Here is a 22,369-nt window from a genome sequence, read left to right on the forward strand (position 1 = left end):
TGTACACGAGTTCTCGTTTCATTTGATATAAAATTTTCATGTTGTTGATGAACAAAATCAGCGAGGACTTTAGTACAACAGAAAGTGTTAAGTTTGTGACCTTTGCTAAATTGCTCCGGTCACTAGTATGGATAAGTATGTAAATGGATAGAGATAGGGAAGCAAACACAAGATGTACGTGGTTCACCCAGATTGGCTACATCCACGGAGTAGAGGAGTTCTCATTAATTGTGAAGGGTTTACACAAGTACATAGGTTCAAGCTCTCCTTTAGTGAGTACAAGTGAATGATTTAGTACAAATGACATTACGAAAAATTGTGAGAGAATGATCTCTATTTATAGAAGAGCGTTTCTAGTTTCATTCTGACATTGACAAGTGTCGTGTTGTGATTGGCTTTTGATGTTGACACGTGTCGCGCTATGATTGGCTTCTGATGTCGACACGTGTCGCGCTGTGATTGGCCTCATGGTTGTAGGGAAACTCTTCTGGGTCTTTGACGGTATAATGTTGACCGGTGCTGGTCAAGTATGGTACAAACACATGTTTACAACAATATTGAAGGATTGAGGATTTGAACTTGAAGCTTCGAGTGCAGGAAGAATACTTGATTGTAAGTGTGAAAAGTTTTTTGTTTTTTTCGATGAGTTGGTGCAATATGTTAGACTCGTGAGTTATGTACAAGCACACCACTGGTTAGTGGAGAGCAGAAGATAAAGTATACTAGCGAACCCACACAATGCAATATTTTTCTTTGGGCATTGAAAACCTGACGTTCATTTTGCTCTGATGAAATTCCACTATCAACCAAATGGAACCCCCACAAGTTTGAAACATCTATTTCTCTTACCCTCCACTTTCTTTTCTTACCTTTTTTCACTTAGACCATCAACATCCATGCAATTCCCATCCGTATTACTATAACATCAAAGAATCCCACTTTGCATTCTTTTAAGCCGAATGAAACAGATGAAAGAATAAACTCACGAACTTTTTAAGCATCTTTCTTGATCAATTTGTTCTCTTGCAGTTTGACATGTCTTTTGTTTTTTTTTTTTTTTTGAAGTGGGGTATGAGGGAGAGAGAGAGGCAATCAAGTGCTGTGAAGCACTAGACCATATTGTCTGCAACTGACATCCAAAGATTCACCGCAATACAAAGCTTTTCCAAATACCTTTAAGTTTAGGGTTTGTTTTCTTCATTTTTCGTAGAGAAAGCAAGATGGGGTTTCTACAGAAATTGGGTTTCTTCTGCATTCGTTTAAGTTTTCTTCTTTTCCTTGTTTCGCCGCTCGTAAGCTCGTCCCAAGAACAAATGAAAGGTGCAGGCAGTCACAAAGAGAACATTCATAAGGTAATACTCCATTTCATGCCACCTTTTTTTTTGTGAAGGAATTGAAATGCTCATATCTCAGATTTTGGGGCATGATTTTTACAGCAGATGAGTCACAAACTGTCATCGGAAATCAGACTCCACGGGTTTCTTCTTTGGGCTTCAATGGGGTTCTTGATGCCTGTAGGAATACTTGCTATCAGAATGTCACACGGAGAGGAATGTGGAAGAAGGCTCAGAATTCTTTTCTATGTTCATGGGTTATCAGAGGTAAGTTCATCTATTAATTACTGTTATATTATCATCCTCCTCTCCAATAATCTAGATTGACATTGATTTAGACTATTCAATAGTTTTAGAATTCTTTTGCTTATAAACGATTAATATTGCAAGTGGTGAATTGTCGTAACGAATAGAGTCTTTCTCTTTAATCTAATGTTTCTTAGTTCAAACTCTTCCATCTTTATAATATTAATAAACAAATAAAAAGACTACATTATTTATGCTACAAGCTTAATTTATTAGGGTCAGATGCCCCACTTCTTTGACTTACAAAGATGGTGAGAGGAAATAAAAATAAAAATATGTTTTCTTTAAAGGAGATTATGATTAATGCTTAGAAAGCAAGAGAGGAGTGTGATTATAATTTTCTGGGTCACTAAAAACTCGAAGATTCTGACTTTTTTTTTTTAAATTAACTTAATTAACACATGTCTGTAGAACATAATTAGTGTTAGGTGCTGCATTCCCTAATCATATGTAGTGGCTTTTGATTCAATTAATTACCAAATGACTTTGATTAGTTCATGCTTAATTAGTTTTTGTTCAACAGATGCTCTCTGTCCTTCTTGCAACAGCAGGAGCAGTGATGTCCTTCAGAAACTTCAACAACTCCTTCAACAATAAACACCAAAGGGTTGGGATAGGCTTATATGGCCTAATATGGTTGCAGGCCCTAATTGGGTTTGTAAGGCCACAGAGGTAAACTACCAAGTCCAAATGTCCTTAACAAAACATAATAAAATGAGTAAATTTTTCTTTCGGGTGCTATGAATTGTGGTTGTCGATAGAGCAAAACTATGTATAAGCGGGTCAGGTTAGTTGGCAAGAATGGTTTGTCCACTCTTTTGAGTCAGAGTTTGCTCTCCATTTTTGTAGTTTAAAATAGTTTAGAATATCGCTTATAAAAAAAATATAGAAGTGTTCAATAAATGTGTGGGAGAAAACAAAAGGCGAAATGATTTTGATTACGAATTGAATCTTTTTATCGTCTAAACAGGGGATCCAAGGGAAGAAGCATATGGTTTTCTGTACATTGGATACTTGGAACTGCAATGTCTCTGCTTGGGGTCCTCAACATATACACAGGACTACAAGCCTACCACGAGAAGACCTCAAAAGGCATAAAGCTTTGGACCATAATTTTCACTGCTCAAGTCAGTGCCATCACCTTCTTCTACCTCTTCCAAGACAAATGGTTGTACATCCAAAAGCAAGGAGTGCTTCTGGGCAATGAACCAGTACGGCCCACTGCGGATCAAGTGCTTTTGCCAATTGAAAAGCAAAAGCAGTCGGTGACTGATTCTAGCTGAGAAGGCAAATGACCAAATGGCTGGCTAGTTTTTAACTAACATGGAATCTTTTTTTTTTTCTTTCCTTTTTCTTTGCTTTTCTCAGTCCCTTTCTCTTCCCTGTACTCCTCCAGTTCGAATAGATCAAAAGGAGAATCGATGGACAAACAAAAGGAGGAGTGCAGAAGGAGAAAACAGGATTTGCTAGAATCATTTTCACTTCTTCTCTAGGAATTAGGGGTGGGTTCAAAAAACCGAAAACCAAACCGAACCGAAGCCGAAAAAAACCGAACCGAAAAAAAAACCGAACCGAAACTGCCAAACCGAACCGAACCGAATCTGGTTGGTTCGGTTTCGGTTTTTGAGGTCCGGAAATCGAACCGGACCGAACCGAACCGAAAAAAAAAATCATATATAAATTCTAAAACAACATGTAGGCGCCGGGGTTTGAACCCCTTCCCTATAGCTTAGGATTAGTTGCTGCAAGCCAACTTGACTGTGGGCTTTGAGTTGTTATTATTGTACCAGTACAATGTTTATAGGGTTCTTGTATTTAATGCTTTATAAAATTTCTTAAACTTTACAAACCCTAGCCGTCTCACACTTTATCTCACTTCCCATTTCAGATTTCAAACACTCCTCCGCTGCGTCCTCTCTCTGCCTTTTGCTTCCTCAGCCCCTCTCTCTCTCTCTCTCTCTCTCTCTCTCTCCTTCCTCTCTTCCTCCAAATCACTCTCTCTCCAGTCTTCTCATGTCCTCCTCACGGATTCCTTCTTCCAAACCATGATTTTCCCTCGCCCCTTTCGAATCAGAACCCCCTCTAAATTGGAAGATTCGAATCCGGGTTTTCCGATCTCTCACAGGTAATTTTCGAATCAAAACTAATATGATTTATAATTTTATATTGTGATTTACTGAATTAAAATGGGTTTTTCTTTTCATTATTTGTTGGGATTTGCATGTTATAATCTTTGCAGATTTGTTGGGAATTTATATTGTAATTTTCGTATTCATTTGCAGATTTGTTGGGATTTTATATTGTGATTTACTGAATTAAAATGGGTTTTTCTTTTAATTATTAGTTGGGATTTTGCATGTTATAATCTTTGCAGATTTGTTGGGATTTGGGATTTTATATTGTAATTTTCGTTTTCATTTGCAGATTTGTTCCAGTTCGTATTCATTTGCAGATTTCTTCCAGTGCAGATTTGCAGATTTGTTACAGTTCATATTCATTTGCACCAACACCCAATAAGTTTCTGCATCTTCAGTGCTCGCAATCAATCGTTGCAGATTTGTTCCAAATTAAAAAAAAAAAAATATTATGGAAAAAACCGAACCGGACTGAAACCGAACCGAAAAAATTAAAACCGAAAAAAACCGAACCGAAAAAAAACCGAAAAAAATTGAACCGAACCGAACTGAACTGAAATTTCGGTTCGGTTTCGGTTTTGACTAAAAACCGAACCGTTTCAAACCGAACCCAGCCCTACTAGGAATAGTAGGTGTTTATAGCATGTGAACCATGTTCACATTGGGTGTTGGGACTTGGGATGAAGATTTCTATTGGGATAAGTTAATATTTAGGAGAAAATGAATGTAAATATTTTGTAATTATTAGAGTCATGTTGTCACATCCCGGCCCGGGCCCCCACCACATCCCGGGCCCCGCCTCCGCCGTAATATGATATTGTCCGCTTTGAGCCCCGACCATGCCCTCACAGTTTTGTTTCTGGGAACTCACACGAGAACTTCCCAGTGGGTCACCCATCATGGGATTGCTCTCGCGCGAACTTGCTTGACTTCGGAGTTCCAATGGAACCCGAAGCCAGTGAGCTCCCAAAAGGCCTCGTGCTAGGTAGAGATAGGAATATATATATATATATATATATATATATATATATATATATATATATATAAGGCTTACATGATCCACTCCCCTAGGCAATGTGGGATGTTACAATCCACCCCCCTTAGGGGCCCAACGTCCTCGTCGGCACATATCCGACCAGATATTGGCTCTGATACCAAATTATCACATCCCGGACCGGGCTCCCACCACATCTTGGGGGCCGCCTCCACTGTGGCACGATATTGTCCGTTTTGGGCCCTGACCATGCCCTCATGGTTTTGTTTCTGGGAACTCATACGAGAACTTCCCAGTGGGTCACCCATCATAGGATTGCTCACACGCGAACTCACTTAACTTTGGAGTTCCGATGGAACCCGAAGCCAGTGAGCTCCCAAAAAGCATAAAGATGGAAATATACATATAAGGCTTACATGATCCACTCCCCTAGGTAATGTGGGATGTTACACATGTTTTAGGAAGGATATTATGTCCTTTATTGTTTCCTTGGAGAACATGATTGTATTATGTATATATATTCAGAATATGAAATGCATGGTGATTTAAGCCGTACAATTTCTATTTGGCATCGGAGCCTAACTGTAACCCTAAGACTCCCGTCGTGCTATTGCTGCTGCCATGAAAAAAACAAAATAGCGAGTCTGTTGTTCTTTACTGCATTCCTGTAGCAAGCCAAGGCTGCCGTGTGTGTGTGTTACTGCCAAAACTCTGTGTGCTGTGCTATTGCTATTATAAAGGGAAACACACATCAAGTTTTTTGTTTTTGTTTTTTTTTCCTGTTTTTCCTGGTGCATCCTTGCAGCAAAGTCAATTACTTGATGCGTGCTACTATGTATTGGGTGATACCGTGATCAATGACAAGTGATAGGGGGAGTTGGGATTGAAATTGGAGGGTGAGGCGCATGGCTCTACCCACGGTTCAGTTGCCAATCCGGTGGTTATTCAGAGTGATGCTTCGGCCGTACCTAGTACTGTAAAACTTAATGGATCAAACTACCCTCTTTGGTCCAAGGTGTTGGAGATGCATATCGTTGGACGTGGTAAAAAAAGGTTTGTGACATGGAGCATCAAAGAGCCCAAGGAGGACAGTGTCGAGTATGAAGTTTGGGAGATGGGGAATGCAATTGTGAAAGGGTGGCTGATTAATTCCATGGATCCTACCATCATTGGATTTTTCATTCATCTTCGTACCACTAAATAAGTCTGGGAAGAAGTTGCTCGAACGTATTATGATGGGTTTGATATTTCTTAAATTTATGAGTTGAAGGTGAAGTAATTCCGACTTCACCAAGAAGGACCTATCGGTGTATACTATGCCGATCTCAAAGCTGTCTGGCAAAAGTTGGATCAAAGAAAACCAATCAAGATGGAATGTGTTATTGACTTAAAGACACTTCAAGAAAAGATTCAACTGGATCGTGTGTATGCCTTCCTAGCAAGGCTTGATGATAATTTTGATGAAATGCATAGTAATATTTTGAGAACTCAACCTTTACGATCTGTAGAGGGGGTGTTCTCCATTGTTAAGTGGGAAGTACAACGCCATACAACTATGATGGGAAGTAGTGGCGTTGGGAACCAAGGAGAAGCTCCTCACATGGCTATGGTGTCACGGCCACCTTCAGGTAGCTTGCCCTTTAATCCATCACCATTGTCCAATTCTAGGCCATTCATTCGGGAAAACAAGGATGATTTGAAGTGCACTTTTTGTGGGCAAACCCGTCATACAAAAGATACATGTTTTCAGAAACATGGAGTGCCTAAATGGTTCCTTGAATTGAAGAAAAAATTACATGCCAAAGAACGAGCCGCTAATGAAGCAAGTGTAAGCCGTGCATCTGTTGCCACTGCCACCAAGGATGCTATACCTGTCGTGCCCCTATAGTGATCTGAGTCAAAGCTTGTTAACTAGGACCACTCTTAGTGAAACCCTGGCCACTCCAGGTAGTATAAGGTGTGTTCTTTTAGCCTCTGATATGGAACATCATATATGTTGGATTCTAGACTCGAGTGCAACCGATCATATCACTTTTGATAAGAATTTATTTACTAGCATGAAAACAAGTTCACGGAAGTATATTGCAACCGCTAACGAAACAACATTGGTTTTGGGGGCCAGCACTGTGAACCTCACGCCGGCCTTTCGCCTTTATCATTACCTGCTTGTTCCCTCGTTGTTTCATAATTTGTTATCTATTCCTCCAGTTACTGAGCAATTAGATTGTGTTGTACTTATGTATCCGATGTTTTGTTTGCTTCAGGATATTCAGACCAAGGAGATAATTGGGCGTGGCACTACGAGAAAAGGGTTATATTATGTGGATAACATCGTTCCTGGCATAGCTAATGCAGTTCAAGCATCCCATACCAATAATTTGTTAGAAGTTTGGTTATTGCATCGTCGGTTATGACATACTTCATTTGGTTATTTAAGGTGTATGTTGCCTAGTTTATTTTATGAAATAAAAGAATCGGACTTACATTGTGAAATGTGTATTCTCGCGAAAAGTCATCGCGCTTCGTTTCCTCCTAGTATGAATAATAGATTATTTTCTTTTGATCTTGTGCACTCTGATGTTTACGGTCCCTCTCCCGTTAGTACTTTGTTTGGCATTAAATGGTTTGTTACCCTTGTTGATGATTGCACTCGTATGACTTGGATTTATATGATGAAGAATAAAAGTGATGTTAGTATGGTGTTTCGGTCATTCTCTTAAATGGTTGCAACACAATATTCCTCTATTATTAAGGTTCTCCGCTCTAATAATGGAGGTAAGTATATTGGTTCTGAGTTGTCTGGCTTACTTCGGGATCAAGGAATTCTACATGAAATTACTTGTCCTCATACCCCACAACAAAATGGGGTTGCTGAGAGAAAGAACCGTCATATCCTAGAAACTGCCCATGCCTTGCTTATTGGTGAGTCCGTACCTAAACGGTTCTGGCCTGAAGCTGTCACCTATGCCATGTATGTGATTAACCGTATGCCATCCCAGGTTGTGGACTTTCGTACACCTCTCCAAATGTTAACAGAATTTGTTCCCATAGTATCAACCAATACTCTTACTCCTCGTGTATTTGGGTGTGTAGCCTATGTTCATATTCATAAGATTCATCATAGTAAGTTAGATCCATGTGCTCATCGGTGTGTTTTTTCTGGGATTTGCTCCTCAACAGAAAGGGTATAAGTGTTACCACCCTAAAACTTGCCATATGTATGTGACCATGGATGTTACTTTTTCTGAATCCGAGTTCTTTGATGCTTCAATTTTGTCACCTTCCAATCACTAAGGGGAGAATACTAGTGATAATCTTGGGTGGTTGGAAATATGTAACTCAGGGGGAGCACTTGTTGAAAAAGAAAGTTGTGAAAGCTCTCGGCAAAGCACTGCCGATAATGGAGATAGTGGCTCTCGGCAAGACATTGCCGAGAATTGGAGTATCATGCAACCACCGAGCACCGAATCAGCTGGGTCTTCTCGGCAACAAGTTGTCGAGTGTGATGCAGAGTGCCGGCAGAGAGCTGCTGAACCAGTTACGCCGCTTCAACAACCATTAGCTAACGAACCCACACCCCCTCTCTCTCAAACTTGATTGTGCCACCCAATATGTCTTCTTTGAATATCCCTAAGGTAAGTACTACTGATGCTCATGTAACAAATCCAGATAATATTATGATTACATATAAGTTGCCACCAAGGCAAAATCGTAGTGTTCCTCCTAACATGCTTTTTCCTGAAGAAAAAGTAAAGTATCCAATAGCTAATTATGTGTCATGTTCAAACCTTGCACTAGAATGTCAAGCCTAGGTAAATAATGTGGAAGCATTCCAAGCACCAACTCGAGTTGAGAAGGCCTTGAAGGATCCTAAATGGGCTGCGGCAATGGATGAGGAAATGATGGCACTACATAAGAATGATACATGGGAGGTAATGAAGCTACCTGAAGGAAAGAAACCAGTTGGGTGTAGATGGGTCTTTACAATCAAATACAAGGCAGACAGATCGGTAGACAAGTATAAAGCGAGGTTAGTAGTAAAGGGTTATACTCAAACTTATGGTGTTGATTATCAGGAGACTTTTTCTCCAGTAGTGAAGATGAATATAGTACGAGTTATGATTTCTTTAGCTGCAAATTTGAATTGGCCACTGAAGCAGTTTGATGTGAAAAACGCTTTTCTTCTAGGCACTTGGAAGAATAGGTATATATGGATTTTCCTCCAGGGTACAATGCCGGAGCGAAAACTGGAGTATGTAAATTGCGAAAGTCACTCTACAAACTTAAGCAATCACCTCGTGCATGATTTAGTAGATTTACTCAAGTTATGAAGAGGATTAGGTATTATCAAAATCACTCAGATCATACATTATTTGTGAAACGAGGAAATGGTAGAGTGACAACCTTAATTATTTATGTGGATGACATGATAATAACAGGTGGTGATTCGGAAGAGATGATGAAGCTAGAACAAAATCTTGCCGCCGAGTTTGAGATGAAGAATTTGGAAGATTTGAAATATTTTCTTGGCATAGAAGTAGCTCGGTCATCTAGAGGTATTTTCTTGTCTCAACGTAAATATGTTATGGATTTATTAAAAGAAACATGCATGTGGGATGTAAGCCTGTGGACACCCTATCGTAGAGAAACATTATCTGGGAATTTATCCTGATCAGGAACCGGTTGACAGAGGTAGATATCAAAGACTAGTGGGGAGGCTAATTTATCTGTCTCAACTCGTCTATTCCCTAAGTGTGGTTAGTCAGTTTATGCACTCACCAAGTGTGGATCATATGGCGGCAGTAATGAGAATCTTGGTGTATTTGAAGTCTGCCCCGGGTAAAGGAATTTTGTATGAATGTCATGGACATATAAGGATTGAGGGATTTACTAATGTTGATTGGGTTGGTGATGTGATTGATAAGAGGTCTACATCTAGGTATTTCACATTCGTTGGAGATAATTTGGTTACGTGGCAAAGCAAGAAGCTGAATGTGGTGTCACGGTCTTCTGCCATTTATCAAAGAAAAGCTAAAGAAGAAGATTGTGTCAATACCGTTTGTGAACTCAGAAGAACAACTTGCAGATATCCTTACCCATGCTGTGTGTAGTAGAAGATTCGATGATTTGCTTGTCAAGTTGGGCATGAGTAATATCTATGCTCCAACTTGAGGGGGAGTATTGGAATAAGTCAATATTTAGGACAAAAGGAATGTAAATATTTTGTAATTATTAGAGTCATGTTTTAGGAAGGATATTATGTCCTTTATTGTTTCCTTGGAGAACAAGATTGTATTATGTATATATATTCAGAATATGGAATACATGGTGATTTAAGCCGTAAAATTTCTATTATTTCTTCCAATAAGAGCTACTGATGTTTTGCTGGTATATTTTGAAATTATCTTGTGATACACACCAATAACTGAAGTTTGTAACTAGGACTCTGCCTAAGATTTGGGGCTTCTATGACTATACATTTTTACAAAGTGAGTAAAGGAATGCAATTTTAAGAAGTCGGTGTACCCTTGCACCCGAGGTCTTGGGTTTGAGTCCCCCCTTATATCGCTCGTATCATAATAGCTTTTGAATAAAGTCTGCCTCAAAGAGCTTTTGGATCGTCAAAACAAAATGGTTTTGTTTTTATGGTCTAGATACCATTCTTAACTTCAAGTGAAAAGCATGCGATTTGTAGATCGAAGCAGTTTATATATGATCTTTACAAAATTTCCATGTAAAAGACAAAAAATGAAGCACTGGATCTCCAAATTAAGATAGTAAACTGAATTTCTCTATATTCAGTAGTATATATGTCATGGGAAAAGCTGTACATAACCTGTTGATATGGCTATTCCTAATATTACAAGAGGTGGAACAAGTACAAATGCTCCAATGGTGGCAAAGAAAACTGAATCATTCCTCTTCGATACTTCATTTAAGTAAGCCTGTCGTTTGATATTTCGCTTCTGAGAGACAGTTAAAACCTTGGCACTCGCCATTTTAAAGTTTTTACCAAGTGGAATGATGAAATCGCCGTCTCTGTCCCCAACCAACTGCGCTAGCTGCTGACGGATTGTAAGTTTCCGAGAGTTACCATCGCTAACATAACCTGGCAATCAAATATGCATCTCTAAGCATTCTTATCCTTCAAAATTTCTGATCAACATATAATGTCTTGATATGTCTGTTTCAGTATATGGACAGAACTTGCATACCACCGTCAACTGATGAGCTAGTAGAGGTAAGTTGCTCCAAAAGATCCAGCTGCATGCGAGCAGATGACGATGATCCTATAGAAAAAGAAAAAAAAAAGGCATATCAGAAGTGTTTCAAGCATTTTTGGCTTATCAAGTGAAGTTAATATACTCTAAATTCATGCCGAGCTTCTAGCATCACTAGTTTACAGGTAACCAATGCCAAAATAAAATCAACTGCAGAATAAAAGGTGCTGGCAAGTGGCAACCAGAAGTTGAAGAGCAAGACACATCTAGTTATTGTAAACCCTTTTGACCTCTTACACTCCCCTCGTTTGGAATTCTCTCCATTATTATCAACTTACTATACAAAGGAGAATCGAGTGACAAAATTAAACAGAGGAGTGCAAAAGGTCAAAAGGGGAGCGCGGAAATCAGTTTCTGTTAAAAAAATACAGTGAGATGAGAAGCCGTAAGAGAATGTTAGTGGCATGCTAAATTCTTTGCTTTTCCTCTCTTATTGCTAAAGTAGTATAGTTGAATCTGTTGTGATTGGCTCATATTTTGAGCTGACAACAATGAGGTGACCCATGTGCTTTCGGTGGTGGATGAAGTGTGGCATTTATTTAATGCTACCAAGGAAATGGTTGCAGCCATTTGTGACTGTGTTTACTAGTATGCAATTGTGCATGTTTTCTCTTCTATTTATTAAATGGAAAATGGAGAAAAGGGTTGTATGCTAGGTATGCTAGGTGTTGATTATGTCATGTGAACTTAAGATTTTTTTATCTTTGTTGTTGGTATAGTTGCTAGTGTATGCGCATAACTAGATCTAATATTTGTGCATTTAGTATGCTTTGAAAAGTGGGAGGGTAAGAATCAGAGAAGCATAAAAGTGGGAGGGTAGGCATCAGAGAAGCATCCAAGGGGGAGAGCATTCGGCTCTCCCATGGCAAAGGTATCCATAATATCCCCAAAAATCCAAACTTCTTATTCAATATTTTCAAAGAAAAAGGTTAGAATTTCAAATTAATGAAAATAATGAAGAGGCATGCGTTAACGAACCCAGATTACAGAAGAAGAACTAAATCGATGATACGCTAACGAAAAGCTTACCGGAGAAAGAAGCAGGAGGGTCTTCCTCTTTAATCCAACTCTCAGTTCCGTCTGACGACTGAGCTGCATGCGTTCTGAAAGGATAGAACTTGAGATGATGTTTGTGCTTTGGGTTTAGAAATGGAGGAGGAGGAGGAGGACTAAAAGACGACGAAAATGAAGCAGCAGCAGTTATATTCAAGGCCATAATTTTATGAGATTTGTTTGTGTGAGTTTACAAGGTTCTTCATTGGCCATGGAGCCTTCGAGGATTGCCTCAGGTCGCATTACACCCACACCTCATTTTATTATTTATATGGACGAAAATAAATGCGGGAAATTGCTCCTCCACATATCGACACATATGTTGTATGTCTTTTGACCATGGAAAGTTAAACAAATATATGTGAGAAAAAAATGACAAAAAATAAATATCAATCGTTAAAAATATAATTGGAAAAAGTAATTTAGGACAAAACAAATTTAAATAATAAAAATGGTAAAAAAATATTTATTAATCGTTAAAAATAGATTTGAAGTTGCTATCAAATTTGACAGCAACAACTTTTGATGTCAATCCACGTTTTGCCATGTAGGAATTAATATTTTAGTCGGAAAATACTTAAGCTGTCTTTTTTTACTGTTATTGCTGATGTGAACTTTTTGACTCGTTTAAGATGTTCTAATTGAATCAAACTCATTTTTATTTAGTAATAATTTGGTTAGGATTGGTTCAGTCACTCTTCCTTGTACAAAATTAACAAATATTTTCTCAAATGTACATAATAAAATGAGATTTTGTACTGTAAAATTGATAATAATAGAGAGAACTTCGGAGGAAAAAGCAGAGAAATTTTGAAAGAGAGAGGTCGTTTTGGTTGGTACAGAAGTGTGCGAACACAAGAATAAACTGCAACAAGAAATAAGAAAAACATCATGTGCCTAAATCATTTGATTAATTTGAAGCGTGTTAGTTCAATCTTCATTTTTTTCCGATAGAAATAAAATCGAACCACTCGTTTCGGTCGCAGCAGCAGAAATAAATAAATAAAATAAATAAAAAAAGCGGTTTGCAATACCTTTTTCAATAGAAAGCAAATCGAACCACCTGTACTTTTTTTTTTTTCGAGTCTAATATAAATTGTAATTGCCGAGGCAGTTTTGGGGAAGCAAAAGATGCAATCATCAAGGTCTAAAATATCGATATTATCCTGATATTTTTATTGAAATTTCCGTGTTTTTGGACTACCGATATTTTAGACTTTGATAGGAACTCTATGTAGTACTAAGTCACTCATGTATCTTATCATACAATGTATAAAGCGTAAAATATTGTACTAATTCATTATATATAAATGATTATGATGTGTTTAAACTTCTTTCATTAATTACTTCATATTTTCTACACTCACAATGTTTGCCAACTCGTTATATAATCAACTTAAATCAGTTAAATTCATCATATAATGCATTTTCTTCCAATTTTTTGTGATAAACTAATAGATAATTGACTAAATAAATATCCTACAAAGTTTCAATAAAAATTTCCAAGTTTTTCTTACAATTTTCGTGGTTTTTATTCAATTTTTATCAATATCGATAATATTCCGATATTTCCATCGAAATTTCCGTATTTTTGGACTACCGATATTTCCGATATCATCGATATTTCCGTATTTTTGCCATCTAATATTTATACATAAATGCTATATCTTCAAAAAATTGATTTTAGTAGCACTTTAAAATTTTACTGTACACTAAGGTGTACTCTCTTTTTTTTCTAAATTTAAATACAAAAATTTGGAGTGCCAATAACAACAATGAAAACAATTTTCTTTTTAATTTTGTTATATAATAATGCTACATATTCAAGGGAAACTTTAATGTTAAAGTTTTTGCATTTTTTTTCTTGTTTGGTTGTTTAAGGTTGAATTGCTTTTGATTATTTAGTGAGGGTTATGTTTGTAGCTTTTTTTTACTTATTATTTAACTACATATGTAAACTTACAATCCACGAGACCTATTTGTTTTGATTTAAATTATTGTTTTATAACGTCAAATATATTGTCCTATCTTTTTTTTTTATAACTATTTTAAGGAGAGACCCTTTCATAAATTTCGCACATGATCCACGAAATCTTGTAACAGCCCTGTGTATTTGTACGGGTCAAACTTGAAATGTGCTTCAACCAAGTGAAGGCTGATGTTGCTAGACCAAATAGTCATGCGTCGTTGATTTTATTTAGTTTTTTTTTTAATTTACATTTAAATGTTTTAACTTCTAGATTAAGAAATCTACCAAGTGACCCCACATGATCCCTATAATATAAGAAAAAATCACCGTTGAGGAAGGATCCTAAGGATATCCTAAACTCACATTATGCAAATGTATAACATTTGACTTTCTTTAACCCCACCAACATAACATAATCCAGCGTGCAATAGACTCCACTTACCAAAATAACCTTCAGATTTACTGCCCTCTAAAAAATGCTTTCTATGATTTTTGAGTAAAACTATGACACTTGTGCATTAGATAGTTAGTTTTTAGAAATGAGAAGTATAGATGAGGGGCGAACTTGCATCACGGTGTATAAATGCAATTGTTTTGTAATTTTCTCAATACGAAAATTCATATGCAAAACAATTGGGGATTTTTTAAATGACATTTTTCTTGTAATTAGGGAGGGATGATATGGTAATTTAGAATTGAACCCACTGAGTTAGCCAGTAATATGACCGTTGGAGGCCTACAAACCAGGCGTTTCGAATCATTAAAATAAATTAATTTAAAAGGGAAGCCGACATGTCCTTCGAATCAGATACCAATTAAAAGACTTCACCTTTCCTTTTCCATAACCCCCACTCCACCCCTCTCTCTCCCCTCGTCATGCAAACAAACCCAGAACAAAGAGAGAAGGAAGAAGAAGAACGAGGCCGTGCTGTTTCTGGTGCCAGTGCATTAATGACAGAGCACGGCGGCGGCGAGGAGATAGCTATGGAAGTTGTGGCAGCAGAGGTTGCTCATCCATACGCTTTTCATGTATCCGGGCCTCGCAATTTGACCTCTCCGAATTGGAGAGACCTCATAAACTCGAGCTGGTAAGCAACCATTTCAGATTTTTATGAGTTCTGTAAGATTTCAGGAAATTCTGGAACTTTACAATTTTGAAATATGTTGGATTGTTGCTTATTTTTTAGCAGAATGGTTTTTTTTTTCTTTCTAATAAATGTGGAAATTTAGAAACTTGCCCATGAAATTTTGGATATCTAATGATTAATTTTGAATTTTATTTGTTTTTGTGGAACATAAAAGGAAACTACTTCTGGAACAGAGAAGATAACAGAGTTTTTGCAAGTCTAGTAGGGATGAAATTAACAATTTTTAATGAATTTTAGGAACTTATTTTATTGAAAAAATAATTTAGGGACCTAATTTTTATTGAGGTGATAATTCAGGACTAAATCCCCTTTATTAAATAGTTGATCAATTAGGGAAATGCATTATTGGATCTCAGATAGAAGTTTGGTAAATAATTGTAGGTTTGACAAATCACCTGAGCCAGTCAATGTGTGTATTTGTAATTTGTATCAAAATTTTATGTTCATACAGGAAGGACGGGAATTATAAGCGAACTGTAATCGCGTGCTTCATACAAGCAATATATTTGCTTGAACTCGACAGACAAGAGAATCGAGATGAAGCACATGCTCTAGCTCCTAAATGGTGGACACCCTTTAAGTATAAATTGTCCCAAACCTTAATCGATGAAAGAGATGGATCCACTTTTGGGGCAATACTGGAATGGGATCGATCTGCAGCACTTGCTGACTTTGTACTTATCAGACCAAGCGGAGCACCAAAGGCGGTTCTAGCACTTCGAGGAACATTGCTCAAAGGCCCAACTATGAGAAGGGATATTGAAGACGACCTTCGTTTTCTTGCTTGGGAGAGCTTGAAGGGTTCTGTGAGGTTTAAAACAGCTATGGAGGCTTTGAAATCAGTTGCTGAACGGTATGGAAGCAGTAATGTGTGTATTGCAGGACATTCATTGGGGGCCGGATTTGCTCTCCAAGTGGGAAAAGCATTAGCTAAAGAAGGGATGTATGTGGAGACTCATCTGTTCAATCCACCTTCTGTGTCGCTGGCAATGAGCTTCAGAAATATTGGAGACAAAGCAGGATTTGCTTGGAAGAGATTTAAGGCAATGCTCCCTTCGGGCAGTGGAACTCAGGTCAGCAGTGAAGAGGGGGATAAAGCTCCTGGTTTTGCATTGAAGGATTGGATACCAAATTTTTCGGGTTTGAAGAATCCTGGTGTAGGCTTGGGAAAATGGGTTCCTCATTTATATGTAAATAACAGTGACTATATCTGCTGCTCTTACACCGAACGTGATGGAATGGAAGGAGCCAATGCCGACAAGGAGAATGTGCGTCCAACAAACGGGCAAGTAGCAGCGAAGCTGTTTGTGATGTCAAAAGGAAACCAGAAGTTTCTGGAGGCTCACGGGTTAGAGCAATGGTGGTCGGATGACCTGGAACTTCAGCTGGCTATGCATAACAGTAAGCTCATTAGCAGGCAACTGAAATCCTTGCATAGCGTTCCAGCTCCACAACAAACGCAAGCTAGATGACAAAGGCTTCTTGTTCTCTTTGTTTGTCAAATAACTCGTTTTCGATCTGTGTCTATCATACTGTCATGTTTTTTTTTTTTATGCTTTGTTTACATTGTTTAACATCAGTTCATAATGGCTTTGCCTTTGCTCATGTTGGTAAGCTACAGTGTTTCCTTATAGTAATTTCGATTTGTTCTACTGCTCTAAAGCGGCCCAACATGGTATTATGGAATTTTCAACGTGCTTGCTTCACCAGGTATTTTTATGTCCTTCAGGAGTTTCCATCCAAGGTATTTTGAAAAGTGCTTTCTGCACTGAACTTCTTTACAGTGATCTTTAGCGTTGTTACATCATCGGTTTCTAGAGCATCACGAAGGCAGAACTCCAGCCCAATGCAAGCTTTTGGACATAGATTTTTGGTGCTAAAGTCAATTCCCCGTACCTAGCAAATAAAACTAACAATTTCAAGATGTTTGGACATTTTTGCCAGCCAGAAAGTTGGGTTGTATTCCCAATCTTATGGCTCTGAGATGTAGACCTCGCAGTTAGGAGTCTTGTGCCCAATCTTAGTGCAACCCAAATTAGCGTCCGTAAGTCTACTACCGTTGCTGAAGACAACTAAGCTATAAACTAACTAGGATCTTTACTCTTTAGAATGACTTAAAGTAGAATAACAAGGGATGGTTATACAAACAAGCACTCTTTATTGATATATCAAGCAAGTCTGAGTATTACAAAGCATCATACACACACATATTTAGAGGCCTGGAAGGAACTCTCCCGAACCTCTCCTAGAACTATTCTGGATAAGATTCTTTACTTTACATCTCACTCAAACTATTCTACGATTCCCATTGTCTGCTTGTCGGCTAGTCCACGTCTTGTCACTATAATCCACCACGCTTCTGCATGATTTAGCCCCATCCATTATTGAACCAGTATTCATAATCAAGTTCCTCTGAATCAGCATACCCTTTACAAGAGTTCTTGTCACGCTGCATCATGTGTAGTTGTGGTGAACTACTTGGAGTTATATCATTTGTGAAAGAATGGGTCAGGTGTTTCTGCATTTCAATTTCAGCCGAAAAAAACGACAAAGCCTGTCAATCCAAGGAACAATATTTAAACATGGATCTTAGAAAACTCCCGGAACGTCTGGTTCAGGAACAAGGCTTGGCAAGTAATTGTGACAAAGAATTGGCTTGGTGCTATACAGCAAAGAGACATAAACTTAGAATGGTGATTCTCAATCTCTGTATCTTAAAAATTGGAAGACAATCCTTCATATTCGGCCCAAATAGGGAAAAGTGCATATTTTGGTAAAATAAATACAACAATCATATTCAATTTAAAAAAAAAAAAATAGGGAATCTCATAAGATACTCTTGGATATTCTTAACTGTTTAAATTTTTTAGGCTTAATTTTAATTACGCCTCTTAGACCTTCATTTTAATTTAACTTTGATATTTGTAAATCAAAACTCGTCATTTTGCTTTCTAAAGCTCATCTCTTCAATTCTTTTAAACCTAATATTCTTTGATTCTTGAATGTTAACGCATAATAAAGATTTATAATCAAATTTATTACTCATATAGCATAGTCTTATTGAGTGTTTGGTCTCACATATGTTTCAGGAAACAACCTACAAGTTTGATAAAGAAAAGAGAGTCCACAAGTCAAAGTAGAATGAATTTTGAGTTAAAAAAAGTAAAGTGACTTTCGAGTCACAGAGGATAAATTAAGATCAAAATAAAGTTGCAAGAGTTGAGCTAAAAATAAGCCATATAACCTTTCATATTCATATAAAAACATGAATAATGTCCATAGTGTTGTAAAATCGATGGTGGGTGCAGTGGAATAAATAAACAAGACACAAAATTTACGAGATTCTTCTACAATCAGTGTGATTGGAGTACGTCCTCAGGGCAACAGTGGTGCTTTCATTACAATTTGGAATAATAGGAGTACAAAGATAACTCTCTCTATTCTCTTCTCTCTTCTTCCTCTATTTTCTTTCTTTCTCTTCCTTCATATCTCTGCCGTGAGTCTCTCAACTTTGGTGTTGTGTGGGGTTTGTATTTATATAGAAAATAGGAGTTGTAGGAAGCAAGCTTCGACAAAAAGTGGAAGGGCAACTTGCCCATTATTTAATTATTTGAGTGGACATCCACTGTTCTACAACACTCCTCCTTGGATGGCCATAAGTCTTCCATTGACTTGTTAAAATCTTGATCTGTTTTTGGATACTCCCCCTGATGAGTAGTACTATATCCGTTGTGTTTGTTAACTTTGCACAGGCTTATTCTTGAATTGGGCTAAAGGGCCTTCTGCTAGACTTCCTCCAAAGGTTTGAATTTACTCCTTTTATCTGGAGCTGAATTTGATTCAAGGGTGTTTGACACTTAATCTTGAATCAGACTTGTAATTTCTTCAAGGGCCTTGGCACTTGTTCTTGAATGAAATCTGTTGGGGATGAATGGGCACGTGTTTCATTATGCTTGTCTCCACATGCTTCAATATATCATTTTCACTTGCCTTATATGTTCCTCTTGCAGAAGTGGTATTTTCCCTAGTTTTCCCCATGCATGTGTAACATCTTTTCTTGCAGTATTTGTCCCCTAATGCAGGAGGAATGCAACCATTGCATTTGAATGATCCTTCAAAACATCACTTCTCAGTGACTCATCATGCTTGGCAGCTTCAGTGTAAATCACCAACATCATATCAACAGTTGAAAATAAGTACTTGAAAGCAATGCAAGGTAAGCAACCAGGCAAAGGTTCCGGGCAATTAGTTCCATATTGGAAGTTTGATTCCAAGTGTCAACTGATTGCTCTCTTTCTCTTTGTCCTGCAGGTGAGAAAAAGGACAAAGAAAAGGATAGAGAGAAAGTATGATATGAGATACTCTTGCTTTCGACCCTGATGATATGAGATACTCTTACTATGGTGTGACTTGTTTGAAGAGGTATTCTCAGAGAATGAGAAAACTGAGTATTTCGAGATGCTTTGTTAAAGATTGATTCTCGAAGATGAGGAAGAGTTAAGTATTCTTGCAGGTTTGCCTTGTTATGGAGAACGGAAGTCGACATATATAAAGATTTCCCAATAGTAGGTAGTGGTGATGTACTTTTACTCTTGTAAGCAACTGTGGTGTAATTAGAACAGTAAGATTTACGCGTTTTTAACTTTGTCAGAGATCTTTGACAAAGTTGCACTTGATATCCGAAAAGCTGAGATTACGTCTAAAAAATGCTAACGAACTTTATTCAGGAAAATCTGGCTTTTGAAATTCGAAGAGCAATGTCTCTTCAATTTTTGAACAAGTGGTTCTGTTGCCTCTTCTTTTATAGAGACATTAATTGTGTTCAAAATGCATGCTTTGAAGATTGTCCGCCTGTGAAAATTGTCTCTGTTGTATTTATGAGATTTCATTATATCCAACCATTTTCTTTCATCAATTTCTGAAAACGGCTTGCCCATCTAACATTTGCTTAGATTTGAGTCTTAAGAGTGATACAAATACGATGCGTCAGGATAATATATGGCGCCCGTCCTTCTTATCTCTAATGGTTCTCTTACGGTTGGGAACTCTGTGATGAAGAATAACATAACTGCTACAATGGTAGATATGAATCTTTTCACTCCAAAGGATAACAAAATCCTTTCAAAACGGTCTGATGGGTCGGCCGTTCAAGACTCATTGGCTCTCAGTGTTCAATGTGCGGATTCTGTATCCAATATGGTTCAACGCCTACTTGCTCAAACTCGCCAAGTTGAATCATTGATGGTTGAGGTGGCAAGTCTTAAACAAGATATTAGAAGGCTCAAGCACGAGAATAGAGTGTTACACGTGCTTGCAAATAATTACTCGACGAGTATGAAAAGAAAGCTCGACTAGCTGCTGGAATCCGAAAGTCGGATTCAAAGTGATCACCAGAGGTTCGTGGCTAGATTTCAAAGGCAACTAATGTCTTCCCCTTTTGGTGTTTTGCCAAGTACTAGGACGTCACATGATCAATTTCCAGTGCCTCCCCCTTCTGGGGTACTGCCAAGTACTGAGGCTTCACATGAGCAACCTTTGTAAAGGCTTCATCCTGTTTGTTTGTTTTAACTCATGTGTATGCACATATCTGTAATTTCTCGGAGATATCAATAGATAAGCATTTTTTTCATTCTATGTATTGTGCTAAATACAATAAAGAATATACTTCACTAAGATGTGGTACTTTTGGACCAAATATCAATTTATCTATTTCCTCACGAAGATAAATGATTGTTCTTAGTGTCTAAATATTGGTTAATCACTTGAGTATTTAAATCATAATCTTCAATCCATATGATTCTTTAATATCATAAACATCATAGATAAGATTCGTGTTGGTATATTGTTCGATTTGCAGCTCGAGACAATATTCCTTTCAACACTTTATAATTTTTCTTGACTCTTCAGGAGTCCCAATTTAATATCATCAATTCTTGCAAGAGATTTTAGTATGTTGTAACAATATCATAATGATAGTACTCACTAAGGCAATTTATATCATCCATTGGTATTGAGTACATAATTTATGCTTTACCCTTCGGAGGCTTACTTCAAGCAATTTGAATCCTTCATGGATTTTCTACACTTCATGACAAATTTTTCTACAGAGCAATTTGCTCTTATGTATACTTGAGGGATTTACTTATGGAGATATAATGTGGGCGATTCAAAACCCTTCGTATATAATTCTCCATTTATATGAACTCGTTTACAACCTTGTGTCATATCATGTGAGTGTATTTCAGTGTATTTCACTATATTACAAATGCTCAACCTTGTGTCATATATTGGTTCAGCATCTTTTGGCTATTGTATTGTATTCAAGTATATAAGTCCATTTTTCCACGTTCTTACAAAATTGTAATGGAATTGCTTTTCTCCATTTTTTGGCCAATAATTTTTGTTGACCGAAAAGAACGGGACTCAATATCAACACAACTCATTGATGAATTTAGTAGCTACTTATAAAAACCAAAATTACCATTGGTTATCATCAATCTTTGATCCCATATTCTCATGTGCATGCATGCATAAAAGCTTTTCATTTCTTTTGGATATTCTTTGCCTCTTCAAGGGCATTACACTATCTCTTACAGGATAGTCATAATTTAGAGAATGCAGATCATAACCTCTTTTTTAGCGTTATAGAGCTTGGGTTTTAATCTCCAATTTTGGGAGTTGAGTCATTGGAACCTATACGTCTATCATGCTTCATGCATGAGACATCAACATTCCCATGTATGCGGATTGTCCTTTCTAGGACATATATCCATGCCGCGACTGTCATACTTATGGCATGCAACAGTTATGCTTTGGGAATGCAATAGTATAGTAGTGTCATATTCTTCTTCTTTCAAATGACTAAACCTTTTGAGTCTGAATGTATGCCACACTTCAGGTATGCAATAGATAACTCATTTACTGCCACATTATTTGCCACGCTTCAGGCATGCAACAGATAAATCACTTGCTACCTCATTATTTTGTCCAACAGGGACATCAATTCTTGTTGGCATATTTGCATCAATTATATGTGATTTTATCACTTTCGTTGCATCATCATATTGATTGCTTCATGAATCAAAAGGACAAATTCTCTTCGTTCTTCTAGAACGGTCTTTTCTCATTATTCTTCTGGAATGATATTTT

General features: G+C 37.4%; 3 protein-coding genes and 1 long non-coding RNA gene across 6 annotated transcripts; 3 read left to right on the forward strand and 1 right to left on the reverse strand.

Moving 5' to 3' along the window:
* Window positions 1-794: 794 nt before the first annotated feature.
* Window positions 795-7,341, forward strand: LOC103426023 (cytochrome b561 domain-containing protein At2g30890-like). Of its 3 annotated transcripts, none has more exons than XM_070817590.1 (5): window positions 795-1,352; window positions 1,437-1,601; window positions 2,164-2,312; window positions 2,611-3,142; window positions 4,405-4,536. In XM_070817590.1, exons 1-4 carry the CDS (start codon window positions 1,221-1,223, stop codon window positions 2,921-2,923), a joined length of 759 nt encoding a protein of 252 aa, XP_070673691.1. In that variant the 5' UTR covers window positions 795-1,220; the 3' UTR covers window positions 2,924-3,142; window positions 4,405-4,536. The 3 variants fall into 3 exon arrangements, with proteins under 3 accessions (XP_070673691.1, XP_070673692.1, XP_070673693.1); XM_070817591.1 differs by having other exon boundaries at window positions 1,071-1,352; window positions 1,440-1,601; XM_070817592.1 differs by lacking the exons at window positions 2,611-3,142; window positions 4,405-4,536 and adding an exon at window positions 7,034-7,341 and having other exon boundaries at window positions 1,071-1,352.
* LOC114824025 (uncharacterized) lies at window positions 3,468-4,390 on the forward strand. Its single transcript, XR_003772257.2, has 2 exons — window positions 3,468-3,765; window positions 4,065-4,390. It is a non-coding gene; the product is annotated as an uncharacterized lncRNA (long non-coding RNA).
* A 3,197-nt stretch (window positions 7,342-10,538) lies between the features above and the next one.
* Window positions 10,539-12,420, reverse strand: LOC114822753 (uncharacterized). Its single transcript, XM_029097847.2, has 3 exons — window positions 12,080-12,420; window positions 10,985-11,059; window positions 10,539-10,878 (listed from the first exon to the last, which is right to left on the reverse strand). Exons 1-3 carry the CDS (start codon window positions 12,264-12,266, stop codon window positions 10,583-10,585), a joined length of 558 nt encoding a protein of 185 aa, XP_028953680.2. The 5' UTR covers window positions 12,267-12,420; the 3' UTR covers window positions 10,539-10,582.
* Window positions 12,421-14,824: 2,404 nt separating this feature from the next.
* On the forward strand, window positions 14,825-16,825 carry LOC103405162 (GDSL esterase/lipase At4g10955-like). Its single transcript, XM_008344123.4, has 2 exons — window positions 14,825-15,160; window positions 15,672-16,825. Exons 1-2 carry the CDS (start codon window positions 14,949-14,951, stop codon window positions 16,690-16,692), a joined length of 1,233 nt encoding a protein of 410 aa, XP_008342345.2. The 5' UTR covers window positions 14,825-14,948; the 3' UTR covers window positions 16,693-16,825.
* The last annotated feature ends 5,544 nt before the right edge of the window (window positions 16,826-22,369 follow it).

This window comes from Malus domestica, chromosome 17 (assembly GCF_042453785.1).
Source record: "Malus domestica chromosome 17, GDT2T_hap1".
Taxonomy (NCBI): Eukaryota; Viridiplantae; Streptophyta; class Magnoliopsida; order Rosales; family Rosaceae; genus Malus; species Malus domestica.

Excerpts from the sequence above, each read along its gene's own strand:
- LOC103426023 (XM_070817590.1), top strand. The coding sequence starts at position 1,221 with ATGGGGTTTCTACAGAAATTGGGTTTCTTCTGCATTCGTTTAAGTTTT. Across the intron at positions 1,353-1,436 it reads ACAAAGAGAACATTCATAAG|CAGATGAGTCACAAACTGTC; the intron begins GTAATACTCCAT and ends TGATTTTTACAG. Across the intron at positions 2,313-2,610 it reads GGGTTTGTAAGGCCACAGAG|GGGATCCAAGGGAAGAAGCA; the intron begins GTAAACTACCAA and ends TCGTCTAAACAG.
- LOC114822753 (XM_029097847.2), bottom strand. The coding sequence starts at position 12,266 with ATGGCCTTGAATATAACTGCTGCTGCTTCATTTTCGTCGTCTTTTAGT. Across the intron at positions 11,060-12,079 it reads CCCTCCTGCTTCTTTCTCCG|GATCATCGTCATCTGCTCGC; the intron begins GTAAGCTTTTCG and ends CTTTTTCTATAG. Across the intron at positions 10,879-10,984 it reads TAGCTCATCAGTTGACGGTG|GTTATGTTAGCGATGGTAAC; the intron begins GTATGCAAGTTC and ends TTTGATTGCCAG.
- LOC103405162 (XM_008344123.4), top strand. The coding sequence starts at position 14,949 with ATGCAAACAAACCCAGAACAAAGAGAGAAGGAAGAAGAAGAACGAGGC. Across the intron at positions 15,161-15,671 it reads GACCTCATAAACTCGAGCTG|GAAGGACGGGAATTATAAGC; the intron begins GTAAGCAACCAT and ends ATGTTCATACAG.